General features: G+C 47.6%; 1 protein-coding gene across 1 annotated transcript; it reads left to right on the forward strand.

Moving 5' to 3' along the window:
• The first annotated feature begins 6,779 nt into the window (after positions 1-6,779).
• zbtb4 (zinc finger and BTB domain containing 4) lies at positions 6,780-21,702 on the forward strand. Its single transcript, XM_018671423.2, is given in 3 exon segments — positions 6,780-7,005; positions 13,038-16,713; positions 16,716-21,702. Coding segments are annotated over 2 exon segments (5,493 nt in total). The 5' UTR covers positions 6,780-7,005; positions 13,038-13,053; the 3' UTR covers positions 18,549-21,702.
• The last annotated feature ends 657 nt before the right edge of the window (positions 21,703-22,359 follow it).

A 22,359-nucleotide genomic window follows, 5' to 3' on the forward strand; every position in this document is an offset into this window, starting at 1 on the left:
AGCAAAACAACCCTCACACTTATCAGAGAATTATGCACCCCTCCCCTCCTCTGCCGCCCGTCCTCCTGAATGGCGCACATACACAGCAGGCTTTTCACCCCTCCACCATGTCCTATCTCGCTTTCTCCTATTCTCTTAAGCCTACAGCCTACCCCCCACCCCTCACCCCTCCATCCCCACTCCCTCCGAATGTCTGTCTTCGCCAGTACAGCATGCCTGAGTAGCTGCCTGGAGATGAAGGAGCTAATTAATTTGATTTAGCCGTTCTCTCTCTCTGGCAGTGGAAAAACAGCCGTCCCCCCCCCTCCACCACCACCACCACCACCTCCCCCTCCCTCCCTCCCTCCCCCAACACCGTATCAGGCACCCCCCCTCCCAGATGATTTTCCACCTATCCTTTCCAGTCTCCTTTGGCAACGTCCACACTACAAACGCTCTCTTCCTCTTCTCCTTTGCTTCTTTCTTTTTCCGTTACACAACCGTGTTTTGCCAGCGGTTTCGTTGCATATCAAACCGATTGTAAATTGCACGCCAACTGTAACTCTTTTGTGCGGCCTACACCCATCTAATTCCTTTTTTTAGCATGTTATCTCTTGTGTGTGCCCAGGGACAGTTTGTGTGACTCAGCAGTCACTGCTCACACAAACATGCTTGTTATAGCTCAGTGCGTCTGCTGCAGGGGCCTGATGAGGGCCTGTCAGACTTCAGGCGATGAAACAACATTTCTGTCATCTGATACTCAGATGGATCCACCCATTGAGTTATATATATATATATATATATATATATATGTATGAAACACAATGGGCCTAGCACAACTCTAAAACTTATCAGCGTAGCTCTATGAATCCTTCCTGTGCTTTCACCCTGTGTATGAGACAGTCTGAACTTTGCAGCAAGCAGGTTGTGGACATCTGTTCAGGATAGCCTCTGAGTGATGTGTGTTTTAGTCCTTCAGTGTTGTCTTGCAGGCAGAGGGTGGTGCAGTGTTGAACTCCTCTGCTGAAACTGAAAAGGTTTCAGGCATAGTCAGCTTTCTACGTGTCTTCTACTGAAACTTAAAATCCATTTTTCAGATAGTGCTCAAATGCTGTATTTGTTATTAAATGCTTTTACACAAAAGGTAACAGAGGACATGGGAAAGATTTTTCTCCTCCATTTTCATGTTGTCACAGGGAGATTTTGATTTCTTGATGTCAGCATAACAGAGTTGTTTTCTTGGTGTTACACAATATATTTTTGTGATACCAGCAGTTTTCGTTACTTTGTGACAGCAGTTCCCAGCCTTTTTGTCCTGTGGCGTCTTCAATCAAAACAGTGCCTCCTTGCTACATCTCAATCCCAGTTGCGTAAGTCTATTAATTTGTTCAACCAAAGAATGATGTTTCCTCTGTTTTATCTTGGTAATCTATTGTAGTAGTTAAATTTTCCAGTATTTTACAAGAAGAAAAGATTGCAGTTAGTCTGTAAATAAATAACTTAATGTGGCAGAGTTAAGATCTTTTCCCCATGTTTGAATTCAGATTCACATCTCAATTTATTTGGTTGCTACTGTTGAAGCTAATCAGATCTCATCTGGCTCTTATTATGCACAAAATATTTTGGGAGAGAGAGGTGTTGTGGCAGTGACCTCTGGATTTAAAGTTTCAACTCTGCTGCAGGTCTAACCATGTGGTCTGACAGGTTTCCATATAAGAACTGTTATATTTAAATTTTTATTGAATTTTTATTGGCCCGTTGAAATCCTCTTCACCGGGGCCAAGTTGAAGCCAGGTTGCCTCGAGATCTCATATAACATTTATTAAATGGGTTTTCTTCACCCTGTTAGGCATCAAGAAAAGACTTCACAGGAAAAGTAAAAGTTTGGATTTTGTGAAGAAAAATAAATGAAAATCAATGTTTGACATACATCTGGCACAACACAATACACAGTGGAGTAGTAACAGCAATAACAATACAGAAAATCATGTCATCTGACCTTTAAAGGCTGTAAACTTACTTTATAAATTTACTCAATGATTCATTTGGAAAAGATTAAAATGTATTTGATGGACGAGTGGTTATATAACAGGAATTATATATTTTAACCGATATAGGTCAGGGGATATCAGTTTTATTTTTACTGGGCTTGTAAAAATATAACATGTCTGCACTAAGATATGTAGAAGTAGTGAAAAATCGTGAAAAGACCGTGCTCCTGAAAGTGAACTTCTCTCAGTTCATACACAAGGTGCATCAGCCTCAGAAATAGTCTTGAGGAAGAGTGATTTGCTTTAAATGTCACTTCTGCAGTGAAAGTTCATCTTATGGCCATTGTTTATTTGCTGGAATTACCTGTTCCATATTATTGGTTTGTTTCCCTGAGATTTGTTTTTGTAAACAGCAGGTAAGTGTTAGCTAAAGACATGCTCCAGCATGCTCAGCTCTCCCTGTGTCTTGGGAGTTCTTCTCAAGTTATTCATTGTACCGCCCCTGTGTCTGTCAGACAATGCCGAGGGCTTAGACGCCCTTTTGTCTGTATGCGTGTCTGGCTGCGAATGTAAACATTTGTCATGCTTATCTGTACATGTGCTTGCAGAGAATTTACATGCTGTGGTTTCATTCTACCTCTCTGTCCTCACATTTCTGCATGCAGGCCACAGAAACAGGAATTGCTTCATCGTCCTTGTAAAGCCACGGCTTCCTCTTTAAGAAACCACTGACATTTGAACTCCTCGAACGACGTTTGACTTCCCACTTTGATCTCGGGCCAAGTCAGCTGGAGAGCAGGTTAGTCATCCCTTCTTTGAGATTGCTGAGGATGTTTACTAATGCTTGAGCATGCCTCAGGATATATTCACACACATATATCTGTTTTAGTAAGAATTCATGCAGTAGACCCATGAACTATTGCTCATCAGGTAACAGTTATACTGTATTTTCTTATGAACCATCAATCTGCCAAATAAAAACCACACTAAAGATCTGATGCTTGATGTGAATACCAATCAAAGCTTGTGTGTTAACACATTTAGTGCCCAGTTTTACTAAAACCAAAACAGCCAACAGACTGCAGGTGTGACGCTGCAGTTTGGGACCTGTGAGGTATGTGAACTTTCCTGTCTTTAGCAGATTTAAGGTTGACTGACTCACTCAGCTCTTTTACTGGAACCATAAGGCACATTTAGTGCTCTAATGTGGGGCTGCTGAAATGTGACTTATGAAATTATTAAAGTTACCCTGTGGATTTTCATTGCAAGGAAATTAAGTGTTGTTTAAATTCTGACTAAAATGCATGGCATGTCTCCTTTAAGCCACTATAATTAATATTTTTATAACAATGGTTAAAATGACCACAAAAGTGGTCGCACACAGAGAATTATAACCTGACTCATTATGAAGTTCTTAACGCTCCTATAGCGTAGCTTTTAGCCGCAGCAGGCAGCTCTTTTTAGTAAAACATCTCTTAAAAAAACAGTACTACGTGCCAAAACATCAAGCTGACAAACTTTGTGACTAGCTTGTGACCATAGTGGAGCATTTAGCAAATGAGTTAGTGATGACCAAGAACAGAGCTAAAATAAGAGTGAATCCAGCAACGGTTTGCTAGCCTGCTAGCCACATCAACGTATGAGGTGAAGTCAGTGTTGTGTTCATGGCCTGTTTCTGCTGCCTCTACATGGCCCTCAAAACCTTAGCTTACATTTTCTTCCTCTTTTATTGGCACATTTCTTTCGCATGTTGGTAAAGCAAAGAAAAAAAAAACGTGTGGAGGCCCGCTCATCAAAACGTTGCTGTACAGCACCACCAGTGGTCAAAAACTCCACAGGGCACCTTTAACTGCTGCCGTTAGATAACAGTTTGTGACTGTATATATGTCCAGGATGATTTTTTTTGTTATTGTTTGTAAATGTTAATTGCGAACTTGAACCAAAAAAATGTAAAATTCGGCCCTCATCTTATTTATAAAATAACATGAATTTTAGTTGATGATTAACACCTCGTTAAGGCCTTGTACTGGGTTAAACTTCTTTTTCTTCCTTTCTTTCTTTGTATAAAGCTTAAATATCCAAAAGTCTTGGTGAGCTAATGGTTTAAATTTTCCACCAAGATGGCTTCCTTAGTTCCTCATCTTTGTGTATTCAGATGTGTGTGTCGCTTGATAGCACAGCATGAAAAGCTATGATCACGTTTCGCCAAACATCCATGAATAGGGACGGCTGGACAACGGGGGTGCCTCTGAATACCGAGTTAGTGGCTGGCTGCAGCCACGGGACAATGCCAGCACACATGTGTGGACCGAGCGGCCACACTCCTGAAACACGCACGCACACACACACACTATTGTCTTTGCCAACGGACAATCTGCTTCGCACACCCAGCTTCTCGTTTTCGTTTCTCTTTTCACACCGACGCAATTTTACTTTGCCCGTCCCGTCCCATTCTGAAGCCGCTCACAGGCCGCTGTCATGTATCCCGTCCACACACACCAAGCATGCTTCAAAAACGTGCGGGAGTGCATGAGAGAGGACGTGGGGTGGGGGTGGGAGGTGGGGCGGGAGGAGGGAAAAAAAAGTTCGTCCAACTCCAAGAGCCAGAGAGGTCACAGGAACAACACCCAATCCCAGAGCGGTTCCCATGGAGACAAGTGTGGCAGCGTACAATGAGGGTGAGAGAGTGATGAAAGAGAGGGAGAGAGGGAAAGGGCAGGGGAAGAGTAGGAGGAGGGCGGGTTGTTGGCGTCAAGGTTCAGTTGGTGGGTACTGTGGGGGGGGGGGGGTTGCAGCTCCACTCAAAAGGACAGTGGGAAGTATGATGGTGTTGTAGCATAACAGTACTAGAACATTCTTCCACCCTCCTCTCATTTTTCTGCCTTCTTGTTCCAGCTGAGAGAATACCTCCTGATCTAAGGCCGCCAAGTGGTTCACGGCCGATGGAGGCAGAACAGAGATATGTGGAATTTCCACTGACCATGACGTGCGTGGCCCAGAGCAACCAGAGCAGAGAGAGTTGTTGTTGTGACGGATTTTGCATGGATACGGATGAATCAGGAGTGATGCCCAGCTGCGGGCCTTGATGTTGGTGCAGTGGCGCCAGTTGTTTTGGTGAAGGAAGGATGGCGCTTTAGTGCTGCAAAACAAAACGGAAGCTTGTCAGTAGTAGTTGTAGTTCAGTCACATGTGTCACACACAGATACACACGCTGACCTAAAAGCAGCTAATTGACACGTCCGGCAGCGTCGCTGATAGCACTTGAACCCTTTTAGCCAAGGGCACGCAAAATCGAAGAGTGTCTCTGCCCCAGTTTCTGTCCCTGTCTGACCACCTTTATCCCCTTTTCTCTTTTAAGGAGGCACTCCAGTGATTTTACACGTGAAGATCGCTTTACTTGTCATGGGGAATACCACTCATCCCCTGAAAACAGTTGAATGGAGGGTGCTTTTGAAAGTCTGAGAAAGTAAGATTGTGTTCTGGCCGCCATTTTGGGACCACCACGTTGGCACAGTAGCAAAAGGGTCCAGTAAAAGACGTGGTTCTAGCTGCGTCTGCCTGACGGTTTTGACTAAACACTAACACAAACACTAGGATTTGCGAATTTATCTGCATTTCAACATTGTGTCATGTGACATGACCATCATTTGCGATATGTGTGTAAGCAGGCAGCTAGTCAAGATGGAGGACGGATGACAACTTTCCAAAGTTATAAAGTCCTTTCTGATAGAAGTATAAACCACTATGCAGTGTTTTGGCCTTCAAGACCATGGATTCATCGGTCAGAAGGGCCTTCCTGGATCGTCTTTAATAGTTTTGTCTGGACACGCCCCCACCAATCACAGCCTGTTATGTTGTTTTCTCACACTGCTATTTTGGATGATGCCCCTCAGAGATAGAAACGAAGGACGTGGAGTTTAAAAAACGTGGATGTCTGCCAGGCAGGCAGCGTCTAATGAAAGAGACTATCGGGTTGCATCATGGGAAACGTAGGATCTTTGTGTTTTTGGAGCTTGGCCCACACTGTTGACTTTAAGTCGGGATATCTCGGCCTCCACTGCACCGATTTTGACGATTCTTTTTTTAATCAAGCTTTCGCGAGTCCCTAAACTTTATCAAAGTACGGTGCTAAATCGCTGAAGTGCCCCTTTAATGCCTCCATTTTTCTCTCAACTTCACTTGTTTCACAGAGTGCGCCCATCCGCCATTTGACTACCGACAGTTTGTCCTCTCTCTGTCTGACTTTCTCGCTGTCTCCCTCACTCACGCTCCTCTCACTCCCTCAGTGTCTGTCTGTCTGTCCTTGGTGCCCAGGTTTTTTGAGTTGGCGTGGTTCCTGTTTGTTTTCAGCCATTTTGGGGACTTGCAGTGCTCGTAACAAACTGCTTAAATGGCGTCCTCTTGCTTGCTTGCTCTCCCACTCTGTCTCCCTCTGCCTCTCCCTCCCTCTCCCTATCGCTGGGCTTTGTGTATATAAAGTAGTGTGTATGTGTGTGCGTGTGTGAGTGTGTGTGTGTGCAGGGAGAGAGAGAGAGAGAGAGAGAGAGGGAACAACACTTCCAAATAAAAAGAAGATTGGATTCAGTGGGGAGGGAGGGTGGGGGTGGGGGGTCACTTGCTGGAAAAAAAGAGCAAAAACACTAAGAATCGTGTGTCAGAGGCAAAAACTGGAGTGAGAGAAGAGAGAGAGAGAAAGAGAGAGAGAGAGAGAGCAAGAAAAGGGGGAGTGAGTGAGGGAGAGCAAGCAAGTTCGAGTGTGAGAATCGCTCCTGCCCTCTGTCTTCACACACTGCTGCCTGTATGTGTGTGTGTGTGTGTGTGTGTGTGTGTGTGTGTGTGTGCACCGCCTCTCCCTGTGCTCACTCTCTCCCTCTCTCTCTCTCTCTCTCTCTCACTCACTCACTCTCTCACACACACACACTCAGACGTGCGCATACACAGAGCAAGGGGGAGAGAGAGAGAGAGGGAGAGGGAGAGAGGGAGTGTGAGGGGAGAGAACACATCGCAGCAGAGATGCAGCAGGAGGTTTTCCGAGGTACGTTTTCTTGTATGCTTGCCTTCCTGAGAGACAGACAGAGAGAATAAGAGGAAGAGAGACTGAATTCTGTTGTTTTCCTGCTTGTTTTTCTGCTTCACTCCGCTGCTGTTGGCGGTGGTTGCTTCGCGCGTGAAGAGGAGGAAAAGGTTTTTAATTTACCGTGCGTGTGTTGGGGCGTGAGTGTTGGTGGGTGTGTGTATTTATGCAGTGTGTGTTTGTGGAAGCGTATTTATGTGTGTGTGCCTGTGCTGTGTGTGTGTGTGTAATGTGTGTGTGCGTGTGTGTGTGCCAGTAACAGGCCTCGTCTCCCTCATCCTCCCCTCTGTCGCTGGCGCACCACGCAGTTCTTTTTCAAGAGCGATGACTCGTTTTGAGATTGTGATGAAACTTTTAATTTATCGAAGCCTCTCGCGTCTCTGTGATTCACCGCAGACGGATGAGGGTGTTGGGGGGGAGATAGGAGGGCGGCCTGCACACGTCAGACCAGGCGCTAAACATGATGTGAGCTTTGTTGTTGGGGGTCTTAACATGGTGGTGGGCCCATCTCCCACCCCCCCCACCCCTGCCCCCTCATGCCCATCAACTTACGAACAACACTAGAGGAAGTGTTTTGGGAGGAAAAACTAGTAACACAGGCGACGGTAAACATCTCTAGTTCCACCGACTGGTTCTGTCTCTTATTTCAGTTTTGGGCCGCCCAGTTTGTCCTCCATTTTACCAGCCTGTTGTTTTGCTGGAGGTTGTCTCTTGTAGAGCGGCAGAGGGCATATTGATGTCACCAACCCCGTTGTCGCTGCCCTAAGCTTCACTTTCTTTTTTTCCAAAACAACAGAGCATCTGCTGCCAACTACTCCACATTCCTGGTTTCCATGGATGCCAAGCCAAGCCCCCAAGTGCTCAATGTATGGAAAATATGATCCACACTGCCACAGGGATAGGGGTCATAGGTCAGACAATAGGAAGTGTAGTTTCATGCTGCGATGTGCTGCTATGATGTTGACATGAAAGCGCTAGTGTGCAAGTCTAGGCGGCTTGCAGGACGATGCTGGTTGGATTTGTTTACATCACAGTTTTGTTTTTTTTGAATACCACAACATAAAGGATGTTGAGTGTACCACAGTGTAGTCGTGTTCAGGAAGCTGGTGCAGCGCTTCATTTTATCTGACCTGCTATACTTGCACATGCAGCTTATTCGATGACCCTCAGCCTTATAAATACTCAAACGTTTCTTGGTTGTTTTAGCCCAAGAACTCCAGTGGGGGTATCACACCTCCTTCAACCGGGACTGCACATGAAATTGAAAATGATTTTGGGGGAAATTTCCTCAAAAAGGTCACTGGTATAGAGTTACTGCTCTCCAGGGTACTTTTTTTTCCAGCCCTACAGCGTCTTAATGCCTCCTATGATTCTGTTGCAGCGAGCAGAATTATGGGAATTACGTGCTGGGTTGAGAGCTAACAGACCGTGGAGAGAATGGCGTTTTAGACATGGGCAGGTTCGCTGGTGCGTGGAGCGGCATGTGAAAACACCACGATACGACAGTTTACACATGGGGAGGTGGAGGGGGGGCGCGCAGTCAGTCACGCTGAGGGGGGATCAGAAAGACAAGGAAACCATGAAATGTGAACATGGGAGAGATGTGTTTGAAGTTATTCCTACCTCCCCCTCTTCTCACCTCCCCCCATGCTCACAGCACCACAACAACCACCACCACTACCACCTCTGCTCAACCACTCCCCAACCCGTACCAACTTCCCTTCCCCTCACCTCCCTCCCTCCTTTCCTCTCTCCTCCTCTATCCCATCTGGCTGGCTCCACCACGCTCTCTTGGCCGGGGGGTTGTGGAGAGTTCAGTAGCTGTTCCTGCTAACGATGCCCCCCCCCCACACTAACACCCCCTCATGCACGCACATACACCCTCCTCTTCACAGACCAACTGCTGCTCTGATAGTCGGGCCCCTCTGGCTGCCCCTCACTGGGGAGAAAGCCCAACCGACACCTTCCTCTTCCCACATGGTCCTTGCCGCTGGCTCACCGGCTGGAACACCGAGGCCCCCCACATTCCGCCTTGCAGGCACTCCCCTTAACCCCTCACACACACACACACACACACGCACACAGACACACACAATGGCAGCACATCACTGCTGAAGACAGAGTTAAAGGATAACTTCTTATTTCTGTAGTTTTGGCCATCATTCCTATCAGTAATATGTGGTCGATCTGTGAAGGCAGCGATACTACTAAAAAAGAAGTGTGAAGAAGAAATATGCAAATTACAGACCAACTTCCTGGTTGAACTTTAACCTGCAGATACTAAAAGCACCAGTATGTACTGTAGCTTTGTGCACACACAGGTTTCCTGTGCAGTGAGCGATAATAACCGGCATTATGGGAGAGTTCACTGTCGCGTTTACCTCAAAATAAAGTGGCTTAGATCATCCTTAAACTCATTTACAACCTGCCTGAATGTCTCACTGCTCATATTCTTTGCCCCATATGATTTTGTCTCAGCAGCGTTGCTTTATTCTTAGATCTCAGCAGCTACTTTGGTGAATACAATTATGGCTAAAACAATGAAAATGAGACCCAAGTTGTAATCAACCACAGCTGTACTAAAGTAAAGATTTTTTAATGAGGCTTTGGTACAAATGTCAGCTGTTTACATTCATATTACAATGTAGAAGTAAATTAAATGGCACTAAAACAGTACTAATGGTATAATTATGATTATGATCAGACTTTTAGCCCTCAGTTATAAGAAGTATTTGACCAAATAGCTTAAAACACTTTATTTTAGAGCCAAATTAAGTTTTAGTTAGCATGCACTTTGTCTTTGAACTGCTTAATATTACAGTAGTTGTGGTAAGATTTTGAAGGAATTTCCTTTGAGATGGAAGATGGCAAAAAAAAAAAGCGTGGTTATTGGATCCTAACAGTTATTTGTCTGTCAGCACAAGTACCAGTTTCAGTGGAATAAACAGATTGCTCAACGGCTGGTTCAAGGCCTTGAGCTGGCGCACCAGCCAAACTCCTCTGCCGTCCTGCCTTATGTTATGCAAGGCCACTTTAGCGGTGATGTTCCTGGTGACTGATTGTCCATTTAAATTCAGGGGATTACTAACTAATGGCTTCCAAGGTCATGAAGTCATCTACGTTTTTCAGATGCTAATGGCAAAGTATCTCAAGGTTGATGGTAAAACTTTAGCTATTTTGAATTCAAGCAGGGAAAATTTTCAGATTATTGAGCCACAACACTTTTAACTTCCCCTAAATTATTTGGTTTCAAAAGTTAAGCTGAGCTGAGAGAGGGAGAGTGATCTGCAAGTTTCTGTTATTTGTAGTGATTTAACGTTGAAATTTCCCAGAATCAAAAATTAAAAGTGTTTGCTTTTGCCTCACATTTGTCATTTGATATGGAACACAAATTGAATCAGTACGTAGTTAAAAGTATGCTGCTGTTCCTTTTTCCCGTCAGTGAAAAGCCTCTGCCGTACCTGAAAGCCAGTGTGTTTGGTATAATGTGTTTTATGTTTACGTGAGTGTAGTTAGTAATTTGTCCTGCACCAGCTGAGCACCTGTTCGTGCTGTGTGGTTTTGTAGTGCCACAAGCGTAAATAGATGAACACTTCATAGGCCGACCAACATGTTTGTTTGTGCAGAACATCCTGTTGCAGAGAGGTGTGGGAACAGGGTTGGTGTTTATTTTGATTTCGCTTGAGGGTCTTTGCCATATTCATGGTCACATTTGTTTGTGTGCCAAATGCGTTTGAGTTATCAGGGAAGGACGTATGTGTGTGTTTATGTGCGTATCCACTCATCTTTACTAATATGGAAGCAATAATAGTGTTTTTCTGCATGTACTACGCATTAGTGCTCACATTTCTGCGTGTACAAGTGAATCCAGCACATTTAAAGTGCGTTAAAAGCTGCCTGTCACAGTCAGACAGCATGTCGTGCATGCTCTGCCTGTGCAGCGGCTGTGTGCGTCACAGGGAGATAAAGAAAAAAGAGCGAGGGGGCGTCATACGCATTTTCCTGTCCGCGGCGCAAGCATCAGATGAGACGGTGAAATTTTTAGCCTTAGCACTGTCTCTCAGCGTGTCCGCCCACTTGTAGCAGGCTGGCGCTTGCCATAAGGGATTTCCTGCACAACATCTATCGCTCAGCAAATGTGAGTGACAGTGAAGGCCTGATTCAATACAGAGTAACAAAATATGGCAAGCCCGGCGAGACAGGATTGTGCATCATTGTTTCTAGACGCAGATCATCCTCAATAGGCACGAAGTGGTGAGGCAAGCTCCCTTGGTTCGTTGTCTCCGCACAACAAAAAGTATGTGCCACTGCCCGCACTAAGTATGTCATTACCAGACTCTTCTGTATTTCCTCTTGTTGACTCTACTTCATTCCACCTGTGCCTTCAGTCTCAGTGCCGTGTTGCACTGAGATTCACCTTTTGGTTTTGAATGTCAGTTACAAGTAGGCCCATCCATGTTGAACCATGCCTGCCTGTCTCGCCTGTGGGCATGTATGAGCGTATGTACAGTTCTGTGTACACATGCATGTTTGTTGCTGTGTGTGTGTGTGTGTGTGTGTGTGTGTGTGTGTGTGTGTGTGTGTGTGTGTGTGTGTGTGTGTGGTTGTATGTTTGTCTGTGTGCTGCTTGTTTGTGTGTGTATGTGTGTGTGTGTTATAGTGTTTGCCTGGGCTCCTGTCTGTCTGACAGTGCAGTGTGTCTGACTGTTCCTGTTTCAAACCACCACCACCCCCTCCCCTCTCCTCCCTCCTCCCTCTTCCTCTCTCCTTCTCTCTGTCTCTTGCTCTCTCACTAACCCTCGCTCTCTTTCTCTCTCACCCTTTTTCTATCACCCTTTCACTCTACCTCATCCTCACCCTCTCTCTCTCTCTCTCTCTCTCTCTCTCTCTCTCTCTCTCTCTCTCTCTCTCTCCCTCCTCTTCCCTCTGCAATAACAGTGCTGACCTAGTTTCTGCCTGTTCAGGGCTGCCTGTGGAATTTTACAGCGGCCTGCCTTCCTGGCTGCTTTGCTGCTTGAAAACGCAGGCAGAAAAGCATGACTGAGGATTTTTCTTCTCGTCGCATCATTATGGCCTTATACTGTCTCCGTTCCTCTCCCTAATCCGCAGACCTAAACAAATGGAACCGCTTTAAATAAGTAATAACACCAGATTGCCTATCGCGCGTGAATCTGCAGCTATTTTACGTACACGGAGAAAATCGCGGGGCTGCATCCACCACCTTGGCAGTTGAATTAGAATGGAAATGAGAATAGCCTGTCGCTCATCTTCCACAGCTTAGCCGAGATTGTACCGGATGCAGAGGGGCGGAAAAACACCCCTTCTCTGTGCACATGCATGCAATCTCCCTCCCTTCTCCTCTTCCCCTCTTTCCTCCTTATCCCCCCCCACCTTTGCCTTCACAAATAAATGGTTAGAGTCATGCCCGGCAAATACTAGCCACTGCCAGGAATGGCTAACAAGGCTCTCGCTCAAATAGCAAAGAGAGTGGGACTATTTTTACGTGCGTTGGGGCCGCGGATCTAAGTCAGCGCTCTATTCTGAGGGAATCTTGATTAAATCTGAACGCCTTCCAATTAGGCATAGGGAATGTTGTGTCACAGCCGAGAGAGAGATGGATCTCTGGAATGCCTTTCTGAAGGCTTGGCTGTGGCACGCTGAAATCTAAACCAGCACTGCCGCAGATTCATTCCTTCCCCCTACCCCTCTCTCTCTCTCTCTCTCTCTCTCTCCTCTCTCTCTCTCTCTCTCTCTCTCTCTCTCCCTCCTTTCACTCACCATTCCTGGCTGAGCTGTTGGAGTTCAGCATTGCTGGGGCATTTAGTTTTCTTTGCCGTTTCTCTAAAGTGTTCCATGCAGCGCCATGGACTGCTCCTGCAAAAGCTTTGGTTGTAATGTTGATTTTTGCTTTATGTCAATGTACATTTATGTGTTGTGTGTTTTACCCCGGGATGTTTCTAGTGCTAACGCATTCTTTTTGATTTCCCTCACAGATTTCGGGGGCTGGTCATGGTGTCCGGTGAGAAGGTGTGGGACCCCCTCCATGCGGGCCTTCTTCAGTCACATCTGAGTGAACAGCACCTGGCTACTGGGCTAACTCCCCTCTGCAACTTCACACATACTGCACCCAAGGACACCACGTGCCACCAGAGTCAGCGGCCGTTACTTTTGTCTTCCCCGCCACTGTCATTAGTGGCTCTAGACACCCTTCAGGCCTCCTCGCCCTTGCACGGCTCGAGAAAGATCGAAGGACCGCACAAACCTCTCCGCTCTCTTGGGGCGGCCTCTCAGCCTGAAGAAGAGGAGGAGGAAGGGGAAGCGGAGCAGTCAGAGATGAAGGGTAAAAGGCACGGAGGCCGGGGGGAGGCCATGATGGAGGACAGGCTGGAGGACATGGCCGATGGACCTAAAAATGCAAAAATCACCCTAAGCTTCCCACTCAGTGCCGCCCCCCTCCCAGCCTCTCTGACATCTCCAAACCACTGTCGTAGCTCCTCCTCGTCCTCCCCCTCCCCCCACCGGCGGCGGCCGTCCTCCAAGAGCTCAGACGAGGGGTCACTGTGGAAATTGGACGCTACCATGGACGTAAAGCACAGACCTTTTAAGCCCCCGAGGCACGACAGCTCTCCGTCCTCTTCGCCCTCTTCCTCCTCATCTCCCATGACTGTTCATGCACTTATCAGGAAGGACATAAAATCCCCGCCTCCACTGAAGTGCTCCAAACTCAACCCAGAGACTCAGTTTCACAGGTCGCCCCCGAGATCCTCTGGCGGGTCTTTAGGGGGCTGTTACGGTGGAGATGGATGGGATGAGAGGCACAGGGTGGCCAACGGTACAGCCTCGCCCTCTCAGACTGCCCAGATCCTCTTCAGTCTGGGCACATCGGCCTATCAGAGAGGCGGGGATGCAGAGAGGAGGGAAAAAATAACAGGGAGACCGGCTGGGAAAGTGGGAAGCCCTCATGGACCAAGCCTTCATCCACCCACCCTCCACCTCCCTCCCCCCTTGCCACCACCTCCTCCTCCCCCATCCGAGGGTCTGACAGCACCCCCCCACTCATCCTCCTACCCCCCCACCGACAGCCTGAAGCCCGAGCTGATCTGCGGGGTGTGCCATCGGCTCTTCAGCTCGGCCTCCTCCCTCACGGTCCACATGCGGCTGCATCGCGGCAGCCGTGCCCTCAGCTGCCGCTACTGTGGCAAAGTGTTCATCCACAGCAAGAGACTGCAATCCCACGAGGCCGCCTGCAAGGTGCCGGGCCTACCCTCCAACAGCCTGGGCCCTCCTCCTCTCACCATGCAGCCGAAGGAGGAGCCGCTGGAGGAGGGAGAGGTGAGAGTGGAGGGGGGAGTGATTGTGGGAGAAACAGACATCAGTAAGGCGCGGCCGGGGAAGAAAGCGCGGAGCCTCCTGGCGCGTATCCAAGGTGATGATGCAGCAGCCACAGAGCTAGTGGCGGGTGATGAGAGCCATTTTGTGAAGGTGGTGGACGGCAATGTCATTTACTTCTGCTCTGTGTGCGAGCGTTCCTACATGACGCTATCCAGCCTGAAGCGCCACTCCAACGTGCACTCATGGCGCCGCAAATACCCGTGCCATTACTGCGACAAAGTCTTCGCCCTGGCTGAGTACCGAACGAAGCACGAGGTGTGGCACACGGGAGAGCGGCGCTACCAGTGCATCTTCTGCTGGGACGCCTTCGCCACCTACTACAATCTCAAAACACACCAGAAGACCATTCATGGGATTAACCCCAGCCTCATCTCCAGTGAAAAGACAGCTAATGGGGGTTATAAACAGAAAGCTAACGCCCTCAAGCTCTACCGCCTTCTCCCTATGCGCTCCCAGAAGAGACCCTATAAGACCTACAGTGACAGTTTGCATAATGGCCTCCTACTCCCACCAACTGAAACGCCTCCCCTCTCCCTGCCAGGCCTGGGTTGCGCCCTGGGCCCCGGGGACCTGCAAAGCCTCATCAGCGGAGCCCACCCTCAGAGCGTTAAGCCTGACCCAGATGCCTTCCCCGATGACTTCCCTGTTTCTGTGGCTCCTGAACACAGGGACCTCTCCGCACTAACACCCCTCCCCCAGACGGACATGCCCCAAGTTAAAAAACACGAGAGCGAGGCCCTCGAGTTAGAGCAGGGGAGAGGCGGCAGCGGCGGTGGCAGCTTCAAAATGTCTAGTAGCAACAAAACCAAAACTCCCAAGACCGGTAAAGGCACAGAAACAAGCATGCCATCTGTGATAACATATGGACATACAAAACCCTCTGTCATAGTTCATGGAACAGCAGTGTCATCCTCTGTCATTGTGCACAGCAACCAGGTCACTTCTGGAAGTGAAAAAAGCCCAATGAGCAGCCCCTCCCCCGAAACCAGCAACAGTCAGACTTCACACAAGGGCAGCCCTAGGCCGATTAAAAAGCAGAGGGATAGTGCAGATAACCACAGAAAGAGATCAAGAGACAGTTCAGATACCACAGAGGAGGGTTCAAGAGGTGGGCAGGATGCAGAGGCAGGCAGATTATTTCACAAATCACGCAAGTCCCACAGCAAGACCGACATCTCTAACTCAAAGCAGCTGTCAGCATCTGTGGGGTCGCAGGTCAAAGAGGCAGGGCCACTGTGCCAGATTACTGTACGCATCGGTGAGGAAGCCATAGTAAAGCGCAGCATCTCTGAGACAGACCTCAGGAGAGACAAGGGCCTTTCTCCCCCAAAAACTAAACGGAGCGAAACGTCATCCGTGCGAGACGCCAAGGAGCAACGCCACTCTCACTCCCACCACCATCACCACAAACACCGCCTCCACCGCAGGGCCAGCATGGAAGCAGAGGGCGATAAGGAAGGAGGAGACTGTGAGGAGGAGGAGGAGGAAGAGGAGGAGGAGGTCAGGAAAAAGAGCTCCAAATCCCCCGACGAAGTGAGGGAGTACTACTTCCGTCAGGAGGTGCGCGAGCAGGAGAGCGACCACGACATGGAGGATAACTTATGGCGGCCTTACTACTCCTACAAGCCCAAGAGAAAGGCCCAGGCACATCTGCAGAGGGTCAAGAGCTGGCAGAGGAAACTGAAGTACAAGCGCTCCATCCGGCTGAAGAGGAGGGCAGAGAGGCTCAAAAACCATGTGAATAAGGAAACAGAGAAATCACAGGATGAGGAGGAGGACGGGAAGATTGAGGAGGCACAAAAACTGTCAAAATCCAACAGAGACAAGGGAGAGAGGAAGGGGAAAGATTATCTCTCTGCCCCTTTAAAGGAGAAAAACAAAGACGCAGAGGAGCAGGTGAAGGAGGCCCGTCGTGAGGTTTCCACCCTTCCTCTGCACTCTCCAAAGCCTCCTCTGTCTACCTCAGCGGCTCCTGCGGGAATAAAGAGGCGGCCCTGGACTAACGGGAATGCAGCGGAGTGCGGTACATGTGGCCGCTGGTTCTCCAGCCCCAGGAAGCGAGACAAACACGAGCTGAGCCATCTGCTGGAGTTTGTCTGCCTCTTCTGCCGAGCCACTTTCCCCTCGAGGGATAAGTTGGAAGACCACCAGAGAGCCCAGCATCCCAAGCCCACTGAGGCACCCTCCGCGCCTCCTAAAGTGGCACTTGGTGAACAAGCTGACGGGGTCGGGATCAAATCTGTGCCAGAGATTGCAAAGTACGATGAAGAAAAGGGGGTTTAGTGGGGAGTAATTCTAGTCCGAGTCGCTTAAGCAGAAGAGCATTATCACGACACACCTGTCCGCAGTGTCACAAGGTGTGCAAGACATCTTCAGCACTAACCCGCCATATCCGACGCCATGAGTTAAGTAGTTCCCCAGAAAGAGAAAAGGAGGATAAAGCCTCAGAGCCAAAAACAACAGAGACAGTTGTTAATGCTGTTAGCAGAGACCCAGAGACTGAAAAAGGACAGGTTCCCAGTGCTCTCTCTGTTTCAGTTATCAGCTATTCAACACCCGACCCGCCCAGCAGTGGTGACTGCTTGCCATCACAGCAGCATGAAGATCATCTCAGAGAGCTGACAGACGAACATCACATGTCAGAACCCGGTGACAAACTGACGGAGCCCACGCACCCAGCTCCACAGAGAGAGCCCAGCCCACGAATCGCAGACCCTCCATTAGAAAGTCCAGTCAACCTCACACCCACTAAACATGAATTCACGCCTGCCGCGCCCTCCACTCTCCAGAGCGTGCTAGTCATGAATGCACCTGAGTGTCTGGACTACCGCACCCCCAGCAAAAAGCACCTAGACAGCCAGATCCACAGAATACCTAGCCCTGTGCACGTCATGGCATCGGCCAACACCTCTCCAAATGTGCCCATGACGTCGCAGACCAGAATAACCACTGCTGCTCCTCCTGTTTCCATGACAACAGCTCCCAGCTCCGAGGGGGGATTCGTGAAACGGGATGGGGTCATTATGGACAGGGAGAGGCAGGGTGGGAGTGGGATATTTCTACACACAGGTTACGAGGAGCCGCCTCTGGCTCACGATCTCAGAGTTCAGTCCCTGTCCAGGAGTCCCTCTCCCGATGAAGCACAAGACCTGACCATGTCCTCCATACTCGCTAGAGAGAGGGAGATAGAGAGGCAGAGAGAGAAAGAGAGGGAGCTGGAGAGACAGAGAGAAAGGGAGAGGGACAAAGAAATGGAGAGAGAGAGAGAAAAAGAGATAGAGAGGGCACAGCAAATGAGTAGAGTTGCTCATGCCCCAGAGGACCAGATTGCACTGTTGGTCCCTAAAGAGGAGCCCTTGAGTCCTGTGCCGTCCCCCCAGCACATCCCTACTCAAACCACTATGAATGGACCCTCCTCACACAGGCACACTCCCAAGTCCCCCTGTCGGTCCCCCTCAACCATTGGACTGTTAGCTCAAGCCAACCGCCAGGTTCACTCCAGTTCACAAGGACTCGACAGGCTCACACTGCCCACTGGAGCAGCTGGTGCCGGTGACCGCCCCTCTGCCCACGCTCTGCTTCTCCCCCGAGCCCCTCAACCACCTGAGCCAGAGCACCAGGACACTGTTTCTTCCAGAGATTCCCAGCAGGGGGACGCCACCCCAGTGGGCTATGCTGCCCAGGATTATCCCCTACCCCTTATTGTGCCAGACAGCTACCGCTCTGGTAAGAAGCAGGATGAAAACCTGCTCATGTCCTCCTATCCTGCTGGAGCTCTTCCCTTTGGCCCACTGGGAAAAGTGATGGTCCCTAATGGCGGGGACCTGGCCAAGCTGCCATTTTATCCGGACCCTTACCAGCTGCTCTACGGGCCCCAGCTGCTGGCCTACCCCTATAACTTAGCAGCTCTTCCTGTGGCTCTGAATATGATGGCACCTGGAGGGGACAAGGTGGAGCCTCTGCCTTTCCTGCCTGCCATCTTCAACTACGCAGCCACTGCTGGGCCCTACATGGGCGCTGCCCCCCACCCCCTCGTGGCAAACCCCAGTCTGTACAGCGGCAGCAGTGGCAGCGGCAAGAAGCAGCGGGACAGCAGCGGCAGCAAACCGTAGGACAACAGAAGCACTATAAGGAATATATTTCTAAAGGGGGACGGCCTGGCCTGTTTGGGACGAGCGGGAGGGGTGCGTGCTCACTGGGTCACCGACTACACTCGCACAGTACCCCTGCCTCTCTTTTATTCAGTAGAGATCAGAGCTAGGCATTAAATCAGGAGTAGGTGTGAAGGGAGGAGAAGGAGCAAAGAAACGGGGAGGAGAGGCTGATAGTACAGTGACGAATCATTCCTCCCCTCTCTTTACTCCTGCTCACCTTTCTCTGGGTTTCTCCTGTCTTGCTGTAGTGTGTCGTAGTTCTAGAGCTTGATTAATCTTCCTCTCTGACTCATTATATTATCTATAATATAAGAATAAGAACTGCTAACAGGGTGTGTGTTGTGTGAAAATTTAGTTCAGTCTGCTTCCCTTTATAGTCACCGCATAACGAGGATAAACGCTCTTCAGGGAAGGCTTGTGTGGGCAACGATAAGGGATGAGACAGAAGAGTCCTTACTCAACACAGTTGGAGGCGGAGCATTAAGCAACTCAAACCTTTGCGTGTGTTTGTTTGTGAGAATGAGAATGCAGGTGTATCCTGTTAAACTGTCCGTGAAAAGTTATATATATGTGCATGTACGTGCACATGTATGTAGGGATTTGTGCATGCAGAGGTGGGCTTAAGCAGGTATTACTGCATATGTGTGAAAGTGCGAGTGTGTGCGCGCGCGTGTGTGTGTGAGTGAGTGAGTGAGTGAGTGAGTGAGTATGTGAGTATGTGCGTGAATGGTTAGATCATTCCGTGTCAGACGCACACAGCATTCCTACTCTAGTTGGAATAGCTACTGTAGGTCAATGTATAGAAGTGCATTTAGAAGTCCTCATATCCAAATCATTAAGAAGTCGATTCTATGGCTGAACGCGAGTCTTTGACAATGACAGATCATCTGAGCTTCTAATGTCTCAACTAACCACGTGACTTTTAGCGGCCAGATGACACTGTAGGATCTGTATAGCATTCACCATAGTGTATACCTTATGTGCACAAAATAGAGAAGTAGTGGTCACTTAAAGGGGACACTTGTAGCTGCTTTGGATATGTAGCTGGCCACTGGGTAAGAATTGAAGGCTGGTAGACCATTGCACTTCCATTTTTTTTTCATCTCATTTCCTTCACATTAAAAAAAAAAATAAATAAGGAAAAGAATAAAAAAAAACAGTCAGCCTTCACCATGCGTAGCTTTTTACCTCTTTGATCGGAAGAGGAAAAGGCTCCATTTCCTAAGCCAGGAAGAAGAGAGCGACAGCGAGGGAGGAAAAAGAAAAATGGATTCAGGGTATTGAGTTATTTCTGGATAGGAAAAGAAATATATGGGCACAAAACTGTTGGACTCTGAGTCAGAAAGCCCCACAGAGATGATTTGAGGGAGGGGGGCAAAAAAAAAAGTGTTCCTGCTCCCTGAGCGAGGGGAGATTGAACTGATACCCCTCCTGCCCTGTGTCATTTACTATGAGGTAGGAAAAGGCTGAGCTTAGCAGCCAAAGTGGTGGCCGAAAACTCCCCAGATGCCCTCCGGGGGGCCTTTTGTTATGTGTAATGTTATCTCTATATGTTTGTTTTGTTAAAAACTATGTTGTTGTTTATGTTGTTTAGCCCTCTTACCAGATGGAAGTGGCTTCAGTGAAAAGGGGGAGTAAACTTAAAAATATGAATGTAAATTTAGTCATGAGGTTAATGAAGTACAGCTGCATTAATGGTAGAGTTGGTTTCAGTTCCTTTTTGTTTCTGTTTTGACACAAATAACCTGTTAAAGAACCGTATAACGTCTGGTATGCATATATACAGTAGTCCTAGGAACATGTCAGTAAACTTGGGTTCTGTATCCACAAAGCATGAGCAACACTTGCTTCCTAACCGTTTATATCCTCAGCAAATCTGGCATTGTGCGCACAGCTTTTTGTTTCCGTTTCCTTTTATATTTTCTGGCCTTTTTAATCTTCCATATCTCTGTTAATTTTTTTTTTTTTTTAAATCAATTACAGACCGCAGTTTGGAGAAGATTCACAAAACTAGCTGCCACATTTACATCTCACAGTCACTATTTAGGAGCTGTTTAATTCTCCCTCTTCCCTCAAGCATACACCCAACGCACTGCACCTTTGAATGAAGTACATATGTTTCAGTGTGTGTGTATGTGTGTGTGTGATGGTACTGGAGCGCCTTTTTGGATCATGGCAGGAGTGTTAAAACACAGCGTGACCAACTGAAGGGGCGCATGAGCATCCCCTTGGGTGTGGTTACAAGCCTTTTTGCGTGTGTGTGTGCGTGAACGTGTTTTATGTACGAGAGCAAGCGACTGCGTGAATATGAAAACCAAAATAAATCTGCCCAGGCAGCATATCCCTTGGCAGTATATGGGCCACCTGTTTTTTTTTTTTTCTTTTCCTTGTTGTTTGACACTTTTCTGTGGGTTAGTTTCAGTGTAAAAAAGCCTTGCTGTCTCCAATACACTATCTCAAGCCATTCCTGTAGATGGACATGTTTGTGTTTTTTGGACCATTTCTTATGCCATAGTTTGCCATCACGGTTATCATACAGACCAAAAGCATGCAAATCAACGTATTGTAGTGACTGGACTGGAATCTGGTGGTAATATACAACTATTTACTGTATGTTTTAGTTTAAATGAATGTGCCTCTGCTTTGATATTTAAATAATTATCTATAGTAAGATGTGGATCTGCCAGATTTCAACTGTTAAGGTGCCTTGTTATGGCATAAGAAATATGAATAGCAAATGAGCGTTTTCTTGAGAAATGATGAGTATGATTTGGAGATAGATTTCATGGCTTTGTTTGCTATGAAGCTGTTCATAGATGTAGGAGTGTGGCTAAACTGTTTTGGTATCGTGTACATGTCTAGGGTAATACTGTGCCATATAGAGCCCACAAAATATGTTAATGTTATTTTTAAAAGATGTTTTAATGTTGCCTGATGACTTTGTCTTTAGATTTGATACAAAGGCTTGTAGCCACAGCTCTCCCAAAGTCTGTAGTCTCCTTTTTCCGACATTCTTCTTGTTCTCTCTCTCTCTCCTCTCGTTTCCGTCTCCCTTTCTTTCTCTTTGCTGCAATCAAACAAAATAAAGTATTAACCTGATGACCCAATGAAAGCAGCTCTAGTCTGGCCTCTTGTTTGTCTGTATTAATCTTTACAAGTTGATTCAGAGTTCTTAATATGAACCATGTGCTTGAAGTTGGCAGGTTCCTGGTTTCACAGCCTTTGAATTCTGTAGTGAAATGTGCATTTAATATCTTGTGAATTGTAGCAGAACAAATAGTCACATAGTCATTTGTTTAATATGGATGCAATTTACTTCTTTCAGTGTGCGTTCAGTGTTGATTTAACATCTTCTGTTTCTACTGGTGCATGTTTTTCTTTGTATCTTTGGTAATGCATTCCCTGGTGTTTTCTTTTATGTAATATTAACAGCACACTCTCATGTTTTCTCTAAATTCATAAAAATACAGTGTCCTGTGAGTATCGTCGGTTGACATAAAAACCAGATTACAGCTTCCTCTCAGCGGGGTCAGGAACTGATTCTTTACTGACTTTCCCACCAGTGACACTCAGTGGTTTAAACGGGAACGGTCGGGTCGAGTGGCTCGTTCCTCTTTGCTCTCCCAAAAATATGATGTCAGCGATGAATTTCTTATGAAAACACTGAATATGGATGAAATTTTATGGATATCTCAAAGCATTTGCTGTGAAATGTCAAGTGTGGAAAAAAAATTGTGCATTCATGGGGTTTAAAGTCACAGTGCTGCAC

This window comes from Lates calcarifer, linkage group LG14, assembly GCF_001640805.2.
Source record: "Lates calcarifer isolate ASB-BC8 linkage group LG14, TLL_Latcal_v3, whole genome shotgun sequence".
NCBI lineage: Eukaryota > Metazoa > Chordata > Actinopteri > Centropomidae > Lates > Lates calcarifer.